We start from the raw sequence: 19,363 nt of genomic DNA, 5'->3' as shown, positions 1-19,363 counted from the left end.
TCAGACTTTTTAATCATTAAATCTGAATAAAATACTAACTTGTTTGCTCTTCAGTTGCTTAATTGTCTTTTAACTACATGGGAACTGGGCATTCTTTGCAGCACTGTTAAAATGGATTCTGACTGGGTTTTCCTACAGCGTGTGAATTAGTTATAGTATTTCATTACTTCATGCCATGGTTGGTCTTATAAAAAGTTTATTTTATTAGAAGCATTCTGTTCAATAAATTGTCATAACCTTGATCCAATATGAAAAATATATTAGGAGTAAAATCTGTTTACTGATGCAAATACTGTATAAAGATATTACCACTTAAAATTTTGTATTGGTTTTGCTTATATTTTTAAAAATTGTGTCTCTTTCTGGAGCAATGTTTCTCAAACTATATATTGCAGCTTCCAAGGGAGTTAATGAAAGGTTCAAAGTGTTTTTAAAAAAACATTAAAAAGAATTTTAGATAGTATATATTAAATATTAATTACATCCATTGTTTAGAGAGAAAGAGCAAAAATAATGCGCTGGTTTACTGGGGGCACCCTCCGTTCCTTCAGGATTGGGGATGGGAAAAGCAGCAATAGGTCCTGGTAGCAAGAGGGAGTTAGGGACCGCAGGGCAGAGCTAACCGGGGACAGAACCGCTTCTGGAGGAGCGCGGGGAGTTAAGTGTCTGGGTGCTATCAGTCAGTACGTACAGGGACTCCTTATTTCCCTGTGTTAGAGAAACTGAGCTGCTGTAAGTAAAGATAGTTGGTTATCTGTTCCCTGGCCAACTGACAATTTGGGAAAGGGGCCATGAAGACTAATTATCCTGAAGGAGGATGGTGCATCCAAAATGTTTGAGAAATAGTACTCCAAACTGTATTGAAATATGGATTTTGTGTCTGTCATTGTGGGTTAAGATTGATGCAGGATCTTTTGCGGGACATTTTTGAGGCTATTCCAATTTCGCTATGTAACTTCTAAACTGTCTCTGTCAGGCTATTCCCATGGGTTACGTATTTAACTCTTTGGACCTGAAAACTTTTTAGTTTTATTGCTGTTTCAGCAATCCTATTTGCCCTGGCCAGCCTACTGAAAGGGAATGCAGCAGGAAAAAGCTCTAGTCCTTGGAAGAGAACTAACTCAGGGATAACACTGATCTCCAAGGCATCCAATTCAGAAATACTTGAATGGAGTTCCATGTGTTTTTCTGTTCAGTGTGCCTGCATATGGTCCACTGAATGGCTGCCATTGAACTGGAGAGCTACATGAGCTGATTTACTTGCAGGTGCACAGATTGACTTGAACTGAATGGTTGAGGTCTCTCTAAATTGCAGTACAAAATGCCATGTAGATGCACCATACCTGCAGGCCATTTTCTGAAGGTGCTCTTTTCAACCAGGAGGGCCTGAAGACTTCTAATTCTTTATAACATGAAAGCTGAACTCCTACAGCACAAGGTGGTAGTTACAGTAATGCTCTCAGTGTGTTGAGCTACTACCAGGAGAGACCATCTGAATGCTTTTACTGTGTAGCAGGTCTTACTGATTTACTGGTGAAGTGGTGATAAATACGTTTTTTTTAAAAAGTGGTGACCTATTTTTAAATTTGGATTTCTCCTTTTTATCTAGTTACACAGCTTTTCTGGTTTTGTGGAAATAAGCTGGAGAGTTGACTTTGGCAGTATGACCCAAATATGGAAAAGATACAAGACATCCTAGTATGCTTTGAGACAATCCTGCAGGATTGTGCTTCTACTTGTTCTAGGTTGTATTGCAGTTTCTATCCCCTTGGGAGCTCCAGGTGCCCTGGGAAGGTCTACCCACATTGCCATACTGTGAGATACCACAGTCATTCAGGCTCTCACCAATTGCACTGTAATTTCACCTCTGAAAGTGTCTGACATGGGAACAGTTTAAGGGAAACCTTTTACCTTCAGGTAGCTGGGTAACGTGTGTTCTGTGAATACCATTTCTTCCTCTTGCACTCACTGTTCTAACTACCTTGCCAAGCCAAAAGATGAACCAAAATACGCATTTGTCAAAGATGCACAAACCTCAACTGATTCCCAGCATCTTCCAGCAAACTGTTCTGGAGGACAAACTGACCTGTATGTCTGGGCTGTGTCTTAGCAGAGACCGGTGAGGTGTGAAGTTGCCCAGTAGAATCCTCAGACTTTAGCAAAAATGTTTTTTTCAGAAATTAGCCCCATATCATTAGTATTTAAATAGTTAAGCCCAGGTATTCCAGGCTGTAACACAAGGGAAATTCTTTACCTGTGTCCTCTAAGCCCTCCAGTAGCTGGTCAGGACCACCAAAGGCTCATCAACCTGTTGTAAGTCCAGATCACTGCTATGCTTGAGCATGATTTTCCTTATGTGACATAAACCATAAACTCCCATTGATTAGCATCAAGCTAGTCTCTAGGGCCCCTTTCCTCTTATCTACCTATTCATGCAGGAAAAGTAAAGGACTGTCTTCTTCCCCAGAGTGGAGAAGAGCAAATCCATCTATCCAGCTTGCCTTCCTCTCAGTGCTCTTGCTAGTATGAGCCATGAACAACAACACTGGGCTTAACAAGTGTAAACAGGGTCTGGGTCACACAATTCTTTTGACTTACAAAGAAAATTAATTCTACAGGCTACTTAGCAAGCCACAAAGTGTACTTGTCGTAGAAGTGCAAGGTATCAGAAAGGAAATAACCAGTGTATTAGTAAGTGGTTCAAGAACATCCATGGCTACAGTGTCACAGTGAAAATTTAAAGGATAAGATTTTTGTTTCTCTGAAAGAGGGTTTTTTTTAGTTTTTTGCTTTTTTACCCGGTTTTGCCACCAACTTTATTCTTATTTTTGCAGACTTCTGTCTCGTTTTTAGTGGTTGTAAAGTCTTTTATCTGTCTGGTTTTGTGTGTGTGTCTTTCTCCCTCTCTTCCTGTAAATACTGGCAGTCCTTCATTGGCCTGGCTACAGAATACTCACTTTAACGAGCAAGGAAGGAATTTAGCAGTATCACTGTTTTTCAGGAGGTGGTTTTCTAACATTTAGAAAGAGAAAACTTATGTCAGTTTATAGCTGTTGCTCTAAAAGGGGATTTGCAAAGTTTTAACGCAAGACTTTTAAGCATACATTTTATTTTGTTTGAGATAAACAATATCTAACACAGCTCTGTTCCTAAAACAAGGCAGTAACTGGCTAAAGGATTATGTTTCCTAGGTGGCATGCATTATTGTTGCATACAGATTGAAAAAAAGTAACGCAATGGTGGGGGCTTTTCTTGATAAGCATAAATTTGAATGCCTCATTGCTAGCTTATGAAAGGCCAACATTTTGAAAAAGTTCCTGCTGTTTAACTCGAGGTTTTCTGCAGTATAGGTATACTGCTACAGTGTCAAGACTAATATCTAGAAAATGAGAACTGATTATTCTGCACAGGAATGCCCTCTTGGTCCGTCACAAAGTATTCTTGATAGTGCTGGCAGAAGGTTCTTCCTACGCACTTGTTCAGTCAGTATTTAGAGCTTCTCTGCTATCAATACAATGTGAAATGTTTGTGTCCTCCAGTAGTTACTTAGGTCAGAAGTTATAGGTATGGTGAACTGTCTTTAATCCCCACGCTTCTTTCTTCAAGGCGTTCCCTTCCAAAAAGATGGAGGGGAAAGAACTCTTTCAAAGCAAAACTCAGCATTTGTTTAATATTAGACTAATGTTAGGGTATATGAAGATACTGTTGTACTTGCTGTTTTGCCATTTTTCTTTTTCTTCTGCGTGAGTTTACCTATCACACAAGCCAAGGCAACATAAGGCTCTTGTTATTAGGCAGACATATTATTAAGTAGACTAAAGCAAAGTTTTCTTCTCATTTCATTTTTCTGCATCTGTATAGAGACTGTTAGAAAATCTTTCTGTAATTTCCAGCCCTACAGTGATTTAATAAAGTCTTCAAATGGTTGGTCATTATTTAGCTAGCCAAGATAGTTGAGGAAGAAAAAGGGGTGCCTAATTCACGAGAGAGGGAGATGTGATTAGGAGGAAGGATCCTATTTGGACTGGAACAATAACTAGAATGCATGATTTTTCTGCAAGGAGTGTACAATTTATTCACCTGTGAGTAAATGTTACTTTGTGAGGAGTGTGCCCAGGGGAGTGAAGAAGAATAATAATCTCCAGTTTATTCTGTCTCATAGCGTGTGTGCTCTGAGGACGCAGTACCTGATTTTACAGCATCTGCAGACATAAACTGAAGCTTTTACTTAAGCTAATTCTTAAGCTGTAGAGCAGATGGGGGGAGATGACATTCAATTTAATGCCTGCTTATGCACCTTTTACTGTAAACACTAGACTTTTTCTTTACAATGTTAGTTTAATTAAGGAATTCACTGGATTTTGTATGTTATTTGCTCATTAAGATTTCACCAGTGGCCTTACTGATTACTATTTTTATGGGCATTTGCAATAATCTTGCTGTGCAAAAGGGAGAAAGATGTAATCAGAGGAATCATTTTTATAAGTGCAATACACGTCCATTCGCAGATCTGTCTCCTTAGCGTGAGTGGTTTTTCAGTCAGTTTAAAAGCACACAAAACATTAGAACTGTTGACTATTTCTTTAACTTTCTGAACTATAGAATGTTTATAGCTTTTTCAAATAAAAATGTATAATATATAAGGATAATCTTGATTGTTTTTCTTTCTCTTTTGAACCAGCCTCTTATTCCTAGAAGTCCTACAAGCAGTGTTGCTACGCCATCCAGCACTATCAGCACACCTACAAAAAGAGACAGCTCTGCCCTTCAGGATCTCTACATACCCCCTCCTCCAACAGAACCTTATGTACCAAGGTAAAAAAGATCATTTCAGGTACAATTCAATGTAAAAAATATTTGTAAAGTAACTGACCATTCTGTTCCTACCCACTTATCAGCCTGCCCTGCGGGATTAGGCTGATAATACTTAATTTTGCAGGTGAACTGGTTATTAAGGGTAGATATGTTGAATCAAACCCACAACGATGTGAATCAGTGTCTTGCCTGCAAAACAGACAGTAGGCTTTAGAAAAGAAGGTTCGGTACCCTATTTTCTCAAATACGGGATAATCTGTTGTCTGTAACAGCCTCATCCTATTTCAGAAGAGCAAAAATTACCTGAAACCCTGAACGTGTAACTAGGAAAAGAGTTCGTATCTGTCCCCTTGCCTAATAACCATGATGCAACAAGGGAGGCTGAGCTAAAAGCAAGAAACTTTCGACTTTTTTTTGTTCTGCCATAGTGTTTTCTTTTTTTGATGTATTTGATTTGATAGTGTTAGAGCAAATTTCAGGATTGCGTTTTAGTGTGGCCACTCTGCTAGATGCCGCAGTGACCATGCTGTTCTCTGTAAATACATCTGCTGCTCTGACCTGCCACCTGGAACAGGCATTTTCATCTCTCCCAGGTCTCTGGGCTTGCTGAGCCAGAAAAGCAGCAGATCCTCCTTGCAAATTCATCACCCTACCCTTACACAACCTCAAATGATTCAATATAATTCCATAATGTACACAGATGTTGCTTTCCTAAAATTGTGAGAGAATGATGGCCTATAAATTATATGGAAGTAGCTACCCAGAGGTCTAGGAAGGTATTTAGTAGGAATCTGTATTTTTAAAGCTTCCATGTTCTTAGATGCAGGCTATCATATGTCCAGTCAACGTATTTTTAAATTCTTGCTTTTCTTTTAGATAACTTCCTTGCAATGGTTGTAAGGGCACCATGTCCTTCCTTGTACCTGAGTTTCTTGCAGCTGAGTTTTTCTTAGACTTTCTTATCAGTAACTCTTCTAGCCAATTAATAAGATGTATGACCTGATACCGACAAGACTTTCCTGGGGGTTATCCGAGAGTGAGGTATATGGCAAATTAACTTGCCTAGTGGGGAGGAGTTGTGATTGTATGATAAATTCTTACTCTTCAGAGTTATAAAAAACTTTCGAGGGCAAAAAAGTGACTTTGCACTTCATGTTTTAGATGATGTCACAAGACTTTTGTGAAGCCATAAGCGGAGTCCCATGTTCCTTCCTCATCCCTGCCTCATCTGTTACCTGGCTTGGTTTTTATTTATTGGGGAAAAAAAAAAAAAAAAAAAAACCACAACAACAAAAACCAAACAAACTGCCTTTTTTATTTCAAATATGACACATATAATGCAGTTGAACTTGCTAACACGATTACTCTAGTATCTGTCTTGAAGTGACAAAGAGACAAACAGAATACATAGTCTAGTTCACTAATTTTTTTTCTTCCAATTAAATAAAAACGTCAGTCATGACACTTGATTGTTCATAGGGATTAAACGTGTCTTATCTCTCTGATAACATTATTTTGCTATATCTATGTAAATATTTTAAGGACATGGTTTTCAGAAAATCTGTAGAAAAAAAAATCAAGTATTTAATTCTAACCCATTAATGTAAAAAAGCTGCAAAAAGAAACCCCAACCAAAACATAGTCTCGGGTTTCTTTTTGAATGTGGTAGTTTTATGGTAAAGACCTGTTGCTCCTGAAACTATACTATCTAAAAAGTAGTAGTGTCTTTGTACTGTTCCTGATCATGTTTACCACCACAAAAATACTTTTATTTGATAAGAAATGCATCCTTTCTTTTGAAGTATTTTTAGTGAATATTCACTGCTCAGCAGTTTTTAAATTCTGCTGTAGAAATTGAGTTCTTCAAAATACATTTTGATTATTTATTAATAACATTTCTTAAATGATGATGACAGTGCAGTAGTTTGGACCAATTCTGATTAAATCTTATAATACATTAGTACAAGCTGTAATCTTACAGAGAGATTAAGCTTTGTACATTGGAATATTTTTTTATCAGCTTAATCCTAATGGACTCTACTTCGTTTCACAAACCTGTCACATAGTGTACAGTGTTTCTGAAAAATCTGTTTTGGCATTTCATCAGGTTTTTTTTGTCCATGATTAACTATATTTAAGCATGTCTTTATTTTGGGTATTATCGAATTGTTCAGCATCTATTTCTCAGTTTGTTGTTGCCATTCCAAGGGAAAAAAAAAAACAACCAAACAAACCCTCCTTTTGTTTCTGGAATAGAGTGAAAGACTTGATATTTTGATGTAAATTGTAAAACCTCGAAGCCGTGCCGCCCTGGTGACGATACCCGCAGATAGTACAGCTGCCGACGTAACCTCACACGGAAGGCAGGAGAAAGGGGGGCCGGCGCTCTCCGTGTCCCGGTTCCTTAGAAGCGCTGGTTGTGAGTTAGCGCCCGCTCGAACGTGTCGGATACCTTTGGGGGTGAGAGCTGAAGCCCTCATCTCCAGAGGGCTGTGGCGAAGGGCGTTTGCCTGGGGGGTCCGCAGTAAAGCTCCCCCCAGCTCAGGCTGCCCTCCTTATCTGCCTTGTGCCAGCCCCTGACGGTAGCCGCGTTAGCGCCGATTAGCATCCAGCTGTTTTAGGTCAGTCTCCGTCGTGTTGCCCGCCGGGGTCCCCCAGCACCGTCACCCCAGGAGGTCTTCCCGTGGCTGGAGGTGAGCTCCCAGCCCCGGTGGGGCTGCACCAAGCCCCCCTCGCTAAGCCAACAGCATCCTTGCTCTGGGAAGAAGCCCGGCAAGCCGAGCGTAGCGGTCGGGGCGGTTCGCGGTGCTGCGCTGTCGCAGCCGAGGGCAGGATGGCCGTTTCTCGTCCTCCGCGGCTGCCTGGGTCCCACGAGGAGGCTTTGCTTCGTCCTCGGGTGGAGTCTCAGGGTGCCAAGGGAAGCATGGGTCAGCACGTTGGCCAGCTCGGAACTCGCGTGGCGTTCCAGAGGGGCAGAAGCGCTCCAAGGAGGGCACGAGGCTCCGGCTTCGATCTTGGCTGCCTCCCGTGCGTTTTGCTGCCCAGAAATTACTGTCTGATTAGGACTTTTGCAGCCGTCTCCAGGCACAGTCCTACCAGCAGGTTTACTGAGCCCTGCTTCATCTAGCGCGAGGAGAGGGCTCCTGCCCCAGGCACAGCTTGCTCTCTCGTTTGACGCCTTTGAGTAGTTTGCATTTTCAGAGAGTTGGGTGGGGGAGCGGGGAAGGAATAAGCCATCGTCTTGGAGATCTTTACACAAACTGCAAAGCGTGTGCCTTGCGGTGCATTGCTGTCCTGGGAGAGCAGCCCATAATCAGGTGCTACACACCCTGTTTGGTACTGCGTAGAAGTACCTATACAACTTCTAGGCCTGAACTGATTGTGCAAGACTATGTCAAATGTCTGTACATCATCGGTCTCTGGTTCTTCTTGCTCTGGGGTTAGTTTGTAAGGAGATAGATTGATTTTGTCCATGCTTGCCATACAGCCATGTCTTAAAACTATCTGATGTATTTAAAAATGCAAGTATAAAAAAGTAAGGTCAACATTATTTCTCTGCCCTAAATCACAAAATGCTAGATAGATTCCAAAAAAACAAGAAAAAGGAGTAGCTGCACATCAGCTTATTTCTATGATTCCTTTCAAGAGAAACCAATAAGATGGATACAGTCTGTAAAAGAACTGAATAAGCAGAGATGTGCGAGATAACTGGCACATACATGCATAGATATGCATATATATGATGTGTGATCCTGATGTTGGTCAATGGCATCTGTTTCCTGCTTGCATGAAATACTGACATAGTCCTGTGTTTATTGAAATATTCACAGTAAAAAAAAAAAAAAAAATCAACGTCTTATCCCAATATATTAAAAACCTCTCTTGTTTACTAAAGGGATGAAAAGGGAAATCTCCCGTGTGATGATGTTGGCAGACATATAGTCGGCAAGCCGGTTCATACAGGATCCGAATCTCCAAACTCATTTCTTGACCAGGAATATCGGAAGCGCTTTAATGTGGTTGAAGAAGATGCAGTTTTATACTGCTATGAATATGAGAAAGGAAGAACAAGTGGTCCTGGAAGGAGAGAGAGTACACCAACATATGGTATGGCATTGATCTAATAAGGATAATCACCATTTGTTGATTTTAGGATTTTCGTACATCTGCTTTTGTTTTTAAGCATGAAAATATTTTCAGCGGCCATTGATTTTGCTAAGAATTCTGTACTGTTTTAGTCCAGTTTCAACCTAAGAGCTTATTCTGTGCAAGAAAAAATGAATTACTTACTATGATAGGGAGGACAAGTTTTATATTGGCGATTTTTCTGAATATAAGTTCTATAATTTTGTTATCAGCTTAATTTTCTAGATTATGCTTCAGTATGATTTTATCAAAAAAAATCCAAACTGGCAGAAGCCCATATATTTTTACTAAAAATACAGGATGGAATTGTTCTCCTGGTATAAGGGCAAGCCTTGCATAGGTTTAGGAATTCAGCATTAGAAAAATTTACCCAGGTGTAATAGTTTTAAAGATCAAAACCACTTCAGATTTACCAAGTGATGACATACTGCTTTCATGCTGCACTGCTCTCTAAAACTCTTAAATTTTTCTTTAGTCCCAGAAATGAAGTATGACTGATGGTAGTATGCTTTTTTTGTAATACTGTATTTACATCCTGTAACTTCCTATGTGGGAAGTGATGACTTCCTATATATAGCAGTTCCTCTTTATTTGAGGTTATATGTTGTCTAAGAAAGAATTTTGCGTGTAAACACGTGTGTGTATTCATGCTACTTCCACATCTTGGTTTTTGACTTACTAAGGGTGAGAACTCAGAGACAATTTCTGGTGAGAGTTTTGCTCCTCAAAACTTTATGCTCCAGGTTATTTTCCCTTCAATCTGTTGGAACTCTTCCTTTGCTAGTGTTGTAACTTGTTTCAGTTTTGGACTGGGAGAATTGGTTTTCTGTTGCCAAGTATAAAATTGTGCAGTCACAGACTTCTTAGGATATAGAAGAACATGAAGAGGAAACATCACGTTTAAAAAAAGATATTTTGACTACTATGGTATTAGCTGAGCACACACTTGAATATTTTTTCACCCTACTTGCTATGTTATTTCCATTTTTAAACTGAGCACAAGTTGTATGTTGGAGTTGTTACAGTAATCCTGACATCATATCCCTTTGAGAAGAAGATAGACTTAATTTATGAGGAAGTGTAGATTTTGTACATCATGCAGCCAAGCTCCAAAATCACCTGGGAACCTTGACATAAATTGAGCTTGAGCTGTGTAAAGTATCCTCAGGACCTGGAGCAATGTGCTTGTACAACATTAAAGTATGCATTTTCATAAAATGCACCCTTTCTACACAGCTACACAATCTTGTTGCAAAATCCTCAGTATTCTTTTGATTTTAAAGTATTTTCAAGTGTTTTCTGACCACGCCCATAGTGTACAAAATAACTGCTAAGTTTTCAAAGTGGATATATCAATTTTATATTACTCCAGTATTTCAACTATTACAATTGGTGGATGCAGTCACTTCCATTAACAGAGACATACTCTCTGTTCCAGATGTTAAATTTTAATACTGGTGGTCTAGAGTGAAAAAGAACACATTTCTTCTTCAAGGGCTGCTGAACCCATTATTTTGTTACACGATCGCTTTTTTAGCCTTTTTTTCTATTACAGAAAGAGTTATAAATACATGGATCAAAGACTGCATTGAAAATCAGTGATTATTTAACACATTTGCTATACAGCCTTTCACTTTTGATCTCATTTCTTTTTTAATGAATTCACACCATTGAGTCCATTTAATTTAAGTGTATTTTCTAAAAATATTACCATTTCAGCATTAAATTCTAAAGTTTCCCACATGGCGTTTGTTAGCATAAGATTTGTGGCTAGGCATGACCTTAGGATTTCACAGAAATCTGGAAAATTGCAATAACACTTTTCTGGCTTATGGTGACCCACTAAAGAAGGTCAAACAGAGTTCCAAGGCTTGGAGAAATAATTGTTTTCAACATGTACTCATCATTAATTATGTGGTGGTGTTAATTTTTTTTTAATTATTTCTCAGTCCTCCTTTGTGAGAGGTTAATAGGGCCCTTAATTTCTTTATTGGAATCTTTTGACATTTTTTGACAATGTTAACGAGATTTCTCTTTCATGCTCTTACTGGCTTCCAGCTGTTGTGTAATTTTTGCTAATTGGCCTCAGAAAGCTTCTGTTCACATCCCAAGGAAGAAATTTTCCTGAGCGTAGTCACCAAGGAAAACAGTTTTAGGGAATCCAGGGGGGTTAACAAGGAGGAGATAAGCAGAGGTAGCAGGCAAATTAAACTTGAGTTTAAGAAAAGAAACAAGTTTGGTCATTGCGGTTTTACTGCTGGATACAAAAAACATGCACTTGGAACAGCTAGGGATTTTGTAGAAAATTGTTATGGCTATAGCTTGTGATAACAATCAGACTTTACATGATGATGTAGCTTTTGTATCTTTAAGTGTGCAGGTCCTTTCAGTAACATACTGTGAGTTCAGCTTCACAAAGAAAAGAAAGTTGTATTTCTAGAAAAAGTAACTGTTGAAAGTTACTTCTGATCGAGTAAATATGAGCCAAATACATCACCACTCAGGAAATGACTTCTTAACTGTGTGCTCCAAATCTCACCAGCTTCAATCAGACTTAAATATGTGTCTATCAATAGTAAAAGAAATGAAATATAAGTTAAATACGTATGTTGTATTTCCTGAGCAATGATGTATTTGTGACCTGATCCTGTGGTCTCTACAGAACATACACCTTTTTTTGTCAATTTTTTTAAAAGACAATACAACCTTTTACCATTATGCTGCCTGCATGGTATTGGTGTATTTCCCATGGACACCATACTTCAATAGGTAGACAGACACGTTTGAATATTTGTTTTCATCATAAACACATCTTTCTCTTGCAGTGTATCATGGATTTAACCTCAAAAATGCCAAATAAGACCGATCACCTTTATGTAGGGGTTTTCTACTAAAATAATTAACAAGACTTCTGAAGTTTTTACTTTAAGCTCTGCTACTTTTTGGTTTTGTGGCCAGTAGATCAATTCCAAAAAAAGCGAGGGTTGACCTTGTTGTGAAAACATTTGGTTTTCATTCTGCCAGATACTGTGCCATATGCTATCCTACTCTATGTTTTGTTTCAATATACTGTTTAACTTGCTAAAAACTTCAGACCACTTTAAGTAACCCCACTGAGTTGCCTAACACACTTTCACTGAATTTCCAACTATATTTGTGGACTCCTTAAGCAGAAATCATAGTTCACAGCATTTTTTAAAATCAATTCAGCAGCTTCCAAATCAAACTTTAAAAGATATAATAGTCTTCAGCTTTTCTGTTTCTTGCTGTCTGAAATCAAAGTGAATTTACTGATAGTAAAGTACTTTGCTTTCTGTGGATGAAATGCTACAAAAGAAATTACATGTAGAGGTTTTCTGCTTCCTTTCTTACTCAGCCACTGATGGATCTTTTAAGCCCACCAGCAAAGATGCTATTTGTGAAGGTACTTTAGTGATGTGGACACATTTCTCTCACCAACAATTCACATGCGCTTTAAAACAGTTCTCTCCATATGTGTGCCAGGGGCTTCCAGAATAATAAACAGATATTGTTCAGTGAAAACTAAAGTAATTTGAATGCATTTGTCAGTCTCAAACATCAGTCCACTGATGATTTTGTAGGGCACTGGATTTATTTTTTAAACTTAAAAAAAATCCATTAAATACTTAGCTGCTTCTTGTCTGTTAAAGAAAACAGAACTCCTATCTTAACCTCTTGTTCAGAGGCGATGCTGGATCCTCTTTCATAAGCAACCCTGTAGAATAGCAGCTTAGCACATAAATTGTTCTTTCTTCTAAAGCATGTTAGTTTAATGCTGCCTTATAGTGCATGATCTCAATTTTTTCCTCTGTTTCCAGGGAAACTAAGGCCTATTTCTATGCCAGTAGAATATAACTGGGTGGGGGATTATGAAGACCCCAATAAAATAAAAAGAGATAGTAGGAGAGGTAAGTGATCTGAACACACATCTTGTTCATGGCATTATGGGTTTTGTCATGCTTTAAGCTATACATTTCAACCTCATTGTGCTGCTTGCTTAGATATATATTTTTGTGAACCTGTTTTGGGTTCTTTCATGATGTATACTTAATTTTTTGCAGAGCCTCTATTAGGATTGAGGAAGTTGCTCAACCAGGCAAAAGAAAATCATGACTGCAAAGCCCTGCAGTTTGGCTTAACTTTATATTGGCATTTCATTTATTCAGCTGTATTATCTAGTCCATTTTGAAACTGGCCTTAATTTTATAATATTAGAAGACAAATGGGTGGTTATTACTGATAAATATTGTTATGCTTAAATGAGAATTATGTATCATATTTCTCTGTCTTCATGAGTTCTTTTTGAATGAAAAACATTCTAGAGAAGCATGGGATTCACCTCACGATCATCAAGGATAAGTTCCTCAAAATTCTGGTTTGTGAGGCTCAGATACATAACTTCACATACAAAATTATAACCTCTGAGATGGCTATTATTGCCAGTTACAGTAATGATAGATATTTCCATAAAAATGTTAACTAAATGTTCTGTAGGGATCAAAAAAGGAAACACTGTTAGGAATAATTAAGAAAAGAATACAAGACAGATTAAGAAGTATTCTTATGCTGCTGTGTAAGTTCTTGCTCATGCTGGGTGTGTGTGCAGTTCCGGTCTCTTCACCTCTTAAGACTAGAGTAGAATTGAAGAAGGTTTAGGATACAACAAAAATGATCAGATGTACAGAGTGGCTTCCAAACTGGGGTCAATTCAGTAGGCTGGCCATCATCAGTTTGGGAGAATTTAGGCAGGACGTAGTAAAGGTTTATAAAATCTTGTGTGGAACGAAGTCAGGAAATAGGCTTGTCACTGTTTTTTCTGAAACAAGACCCGAGAGACATGAAATGTCTCCGTCAAGTGCTGGTTAAAAAGAAAAAGAGCTGGCTCCTCGTGCGTTTTGGGTTCAAGCTAACAAACCTCTTGCCACAACCAGGAGGTGGTGGATACTAAAAGTTCACATTAATACAAGGAAAGACCAGACAAGTTCGTGAAAGACAAATCTGCTGAGGTTTCCTAAATTCGCAAACATTGCTTCTGGCTCAGGATGTCCCTCAGCTACAAGCTGGTAGATGCTGCAAGGCTGTTTGGGGAAAGTATGGATGATACGGTGAATGATCTCGAATGTTCAAAGCAAATTACTTTTAAATGTATGGCACCACAATCATTTGTATTCATTAGGATCTTGTTTAAAAAAAAGATTACAGGTATGATCATAAGTGTATCATTGTTCATTGTTTGAAAACTCCAAGACAAAATTTATTGATGTGGGGCTTCTTTTATATTCTGCTCCTTTTAAACTGCAAGAATCATGAATTTTTCCCTATCAAAAGATTTTTTTCTTCTTATATCCAGATGAAAGAAGCAAATGGGTTTTGTTAATGAAATATTCCTGAAGAGTTAAAATTGACAGTAGATCTTAGCAAGAATATTATATATTTTGGAAGCAGGATTAACATACATACAACAATTCACAATGATGTTTTGCATTACTTTTCTTTCAACAGAAAATTCATTGCTTCGCTATATGAGCAATGAGAAAATAGGTCAAGAAGACTACATGTTTCAAAGGAATAGCAAAAAGGACACTGGGAAAAAGTCCAAAAAGAAGGGAGACAAGAGTAGTAGTCCAAGTCATTACTCGCTGTTGCCTAGTTTACAAATGGACTCATTGAGACAAGAAGTCATGGGCACACCTGGACCAGAAACCGCTTTGTACCATGTGAGTAAAAATAACAAAAGTTGTCGCTCCGTGCTTGTGATGAGAGACTGTCTTGTTTTTATAGTGGTGTTGAAACCTTTTCTGGACTGCTGCTGTTACACTGATTCCTATTCTCCAGCCAGTAACTAGATCTCAAAGGAATATTTTAGAATTCTTCATTTTGCTGTTACAAATGTGGGATGGACACCAGTGTTTCACCTCCTTTAACTAGATGTCCATGTTTTGAAATGGAGTGTGGTGTCTCTGCCTCGACTTGCTACTGATGGAAAGGGAAGAAGCAGCAGCTTCTTTCCAGCATCTATGTCACTGCAATATGCTAAGTCTTATCAGACAACCCCTTTACTACAGGTACTTGAAAGGCCTGATAATGGCAGGAAAACTTGTGAGAGGTGTTTGGTTTTCCTTTGAGGTAAGGGGAGCCCTAATGCATGTAACTGTTTTTAACATACAGCCCTCAATAACTCAAGTAAATGTGAAGGAGGGGATTCTGCTCAAGAGGATGTAAAAGGGAAATTGCAGTAACTTGCGAGTTTTTAAATGTGTCTAGAAAATGGAGTTAGAAGATCACAACATATTTTAGATACACTGTCACATTCACCCCATAAAAGTATTTACATTTTAGATCTCAGTAAAAGATGTCATTGTAGAGGAATATACATACAGTAACTGTACAGCAAAACAATAGAAATAATTGAAATTCTCTCCATATACTAACAAAGAATATGTAATTTAGATTGCCAGTGTCTAAGGGAGATGGCAGTGTGGGCTTGTCAGGAAGTCTGCTGTGAAAAACTGGCAGGTGGAGCTTCACTGAACCTTTAAGAGACAAGTAACTTGGTTTCCTGTTGTAAAACATCACTATGGATTATTGCGTTATAAATGGTGTAGATTAATTGAAACTAATGGAGCCTTTACATCGTTTTACACCATCTAACTGCTTGGTCCACTGGCTTCTGAAACTCCTTAGTGTGCTGCAGCGTATAGGTGAGTCTGACAGATTTCAGAGATGATGTCATTTGGTATTAAAAGCACGCACTTGTGGGGCACTTTAATTAAATCAGGTCCCTAGATTCAAGAACTGCTATTCCTTTTCTTTTTCATTTGTGGTAATTGAGGCATGATGATAAACATTTTTTCTTACATTATTATTTCCAACTTTAGTCTTATGCTGTTTCTGTAAGTGGGGAGACTTCCATTTGCAAAGGCAGACTGATATATAGTGTTTCCCTAATACATGAAGCCAAGGAGATCGCAAGTGTCCCCAGACTGTCCTCTTTGTAATGTCTTTCCTAGAAGGAATCTAATCAGTGCAAGAGCCTTTGAAATCAAATATTTACAGAACAAAATAGAAAAGTTGTTTGTGTAACGGAGGACTTTCCACTCTGTAAAGAACAGTGTGGTAAATTTGCAACACTTTCCATGTACTGAGAGCATACTCATTTCTCAATAACATTTCTTTGTCAGTATACATTAAATTACTGACACTGTGCAGTGAGAAAAACTTTTTTTTTTAAGGTGCCATCTCTTTTTTTCCTTGGTTTCCTCTATTTTTCCTCTATTACCCATTCTGTCTAGTTTCCAAATTGTGTACAAAAATAAATGATGTACACAGGAACTGGAAGATTCTTCAAAATTCTGGTGTGGAAGTTAATGAGCAACAGCAAACTTAGAATTGACAACCAGCATTTTTCACGTACTTTGGATACCCGTCCACAAAACACCTGAAGCATTAACACCACAAGTTCCACCAGTGTCTCCTAATGCTTTTTGTGCATCATTACCATTAAAGGATGTCTCTCTCTATCCTGCCATTAAATCTTCAGCATCTTTTTGGAAGTTTAGTGGGAGCTTATTTATTTATAAAAATAAATAAAGGTTATTCATTCTTCAGAATACAAATCAGTATTGATCTGCTAACTGGCTTTGAAGGAAAATGCATGAAATAAACAGAAAGGGGAAGCTTGGGCCATTGATTTGTCCCCAGAGAAATGGGAAGGAACCCTTCACAAAGCATTTACAGCCCTCTACAGCTGAATATTGCTGGTGCTATTGCTGGAAGCCACCGTGCAGTACCATACAGTTCCCTTTTTGTGGTGATGGCACCCAAGGATACTGGGCTTTGAAACCCTAATCTAGCTTGCAGATGGGGCTATATGTCTTTGCCACATAGCAGAGCCAGAGGTTTTGTAATAAATTGGACAGAACTTTTCTTACAATCTTAAATAAACTGCAGTGAGCAAATAAAGAACAGGGAAATACAGATAAAACACAAGGAAGTCATGTCTCACTGCAGTACCATTTTATTAAACTATAGATAACAAATAGGACAATGAAAACATACTTCATGCTCAAATTGCAAATTGCATCTTCAAGATCACTAAAAAGTTGCTGTCCTGTTAGAAAATACTTTTTTACAAGCATCAGCTACCTTGTTTTCACAAAGATGTTGGATTATCTGTAAGTGGGAGCCTCTGGATGAGCATGAGTTCAGTGCAGAGGAACGGTGGTAATTCCAAAACCTGCACTAATAGTAGTGAAAGAGACTGGGGGTTTTGATTTGGGGTTTTGTTTGTTGGTTTTTTTTTTTTAAGAAGTCAATGTTTTCATCATACTAGAATATGAGATGAAGAGCAAATACTGTGACTCTCTGCACTACGTGCCACAAGGCAGTGGATTTTCCTGGAGTAAAGTGCAGCTCCTACCAGGTGGCTGTGGTTGACCTTGCACCTGTAGTGCCTCAGTTGTTTGTCTTAGGTCCCAGTACTAGAGAATACTCTACCAGGCTTGTTAAGTAGTTCCAATCCCTGGTTGCTCTTGTTAAAAGTTTTCACCTGTTAGCCTGTGTTTACCTGGCTTCTATGTCCCACTTAGTTATAAATGTACCTTTATCCTCTAGGTTTAAAGATCTTTTGTTACCCAATTTTATCTCCCAATATAGGAATTTACAGGTTATAATGAAATCACTTTGTAGCCTTCTTTTGCTTAAAAGAAATAGAATGAGCATCCTGGGTTTGTCATCGGAGAGTGTGTTTTCATATCTTTTCATCATTCTCATAATTCTTTCAACTCCTCATTTATTCCTGAAATATCCTAAGCATCGTAAGCATCCTTCCTAAAGTATATACGCCAGAACAGGACATAAATTTCCAGGAGTTGAGTGGAAAGGTAATATAACCTTTCTATTCCTGTTCACTACCTCTCTATTTAAATATTTAAAGGACTGTTTACCCATTTTAACCATAGACTTGGAGTGGGAGTATGTTTATTACTTGGGTTTGGTTTTATTTTTTTTGTAATGTCACTTTTTCAAATCACTGATTTGCAAGACTGGTATTCCCAATCTAATACTTTATATCTTACATTCTTTGTTCTTAAATATATAACATTTTGTGTATGATTGGCCATGTTGAAACATATGACTTCTTGGGTATGCTTGCTGAATAATCTATGTCTCTGAAGCAACCCTAAGTATGAAATACCAGAGAGTAAGGGCTCTGGGCCCTCGAATTGGGCCCCTGTGATTCCCAAGTCCATAACATGGAGTATTGAAGCTCCAGGAATCCGGGGTCTGCTGTGGAATGGAACTACCAAAACCCTTGTTCTGTAATTGTTTCTAATGTGCATATTCTGTGAAATAAAAAAAACCCCACACATTTAATTTCTTTTTTTTTTGTTTTCTCTATTTTCTTTTCCCTTTTTTTCTGAATTCCCTGGAATAGAAACCATGCTGCTCACTCAGCATTCAGGTCTCGTGTTATTCACTGGTCTTTGATTCTGTTACCTGTGTTCAGTGATGTTTGCATTCTTTTTTGAGTCCATTGATACAAATGTTAAATAATTTTGGACTAAGAATTTATCGCACTAATTAATGTTACAATCCCAGGCCTCTTTCCTTCTGAATTTTGCAGCCATTGACGTGTGCAGGTTGATTACCTTTTTACTGTGAAGGTTTTCTGCAGAAAGCAGCTTTTACAATTATGCTGATGTCAGCTCCTTGCTTCTACTGCTTTTATACATGGCTCTATAGAAAAGAAAAATCTTTGATCAAAAAAACTACTCTGAGTTAAATTACCACAAGAGAAATGGTATGTTTTTGTCCTGTAAACAAAGTGGATGGCGTTAAAAAATTACCATGGTAATTCAGAAGTGCGTGGTTGTTGTTTATTTGCTAAAAGTTATTTTAAAAATGCCAGCAGATTCAAATTGTTTTATTCTGAAGTGATCACAAGAATGTGGCAGTCTAACATTTTCCTGACCATCAGTATACTAAATTTGCATAAAATCACTGGTTTTAACAATTTTGTTTATATCATTGACCTGCCATTGGAAACAAAAACTATGTGGTCAAGGAGCATTTCAGTTATGGCCTTGAAAACTGAACAGCGTTTACTTGTGTCCACTGAACATAACTGATGTGCTAGCTGATATAATAGCAAAAGAAAAACTAATTTCTGTTATGTCTGTGAAGTAATCATCTCTTGTATCCACTTACGGTGTTTGTTTAATCCTCACATCCAAAGTCTCTTCACCATTTTGCTTTGTTTTGTTTCCAATTCCAGAAAGCGTTTCTAGCGTATGTTGATTTCTAGCCAAGTTGTTGTTTCTACATTCTATTTTTCTTCCTCAGTATTGCAAGAGAAATACCAACACAGAGTGTTAATATT

The 19,363-nt window shown here is 38.1% G+C and overlaps 1 protein-coding gene across 10 annotated transcripts in view; it reads left to right on the top strand.

Annotated features, from left to right (window-relative positions):
* The window catches only part of CNKSR2 (connector enhancer of kinase suppressor of Ras 2), a 216,669-nt gene that overhangs the window by 120,739 nt on the left and 76,567 nt on the right, over nucleotides 1-19,363 (top strand). For 6 of the 10 annotated variants that reach the window (XM_030019600.1, XM_030019598.1, XM_030019591.2 and 3 more), the window contains 4 exons: nucleotides 4,682-4,815; nucleotides 8,711-8,922; nucleotides 12,801-12,890; nucleotides 14,485-14,699. In XM_030019600.1, coding sequence (XP_029875460.1) covers nucleotides 4,682-4,815; nucleotides 8,711-8,922; nucleotides 12,801-12,890; nucleotides 14,485-14,699 — 651 coding nt within the window. The remainder of the gene's footprint in view (nucleotides 1-4,681; nucleotides 4,816-8,710; nucleotides 8,923-12,800; nucleotides 12,891-14,484; nucleotides 14,700-19,363) is intronic. The other 4 variants (XM_030019601.1, XM_030019599.1, XM_030019592.2 and 1 more) reach the window with 1 other exon arrangement.

The sequence above is a fragment of the Aquila chrysaetos genome, chromosome 7 (assembly GCF_900496995.4).
Source record: "Aquila chrysaetos chrysaetos chromosome 7, bAquChr1.4, whole genome shotgun sequence".
Classification (NCBI taxonomy): Eukaryota; Metazoa; Chordata; class Aves; order Accipitriformes; family Accipitridae; genus Aquila; species Aquila chrysaetos.
This window is presented reverse-complemented; position numbering and strand designations above follow the sequence as displayed.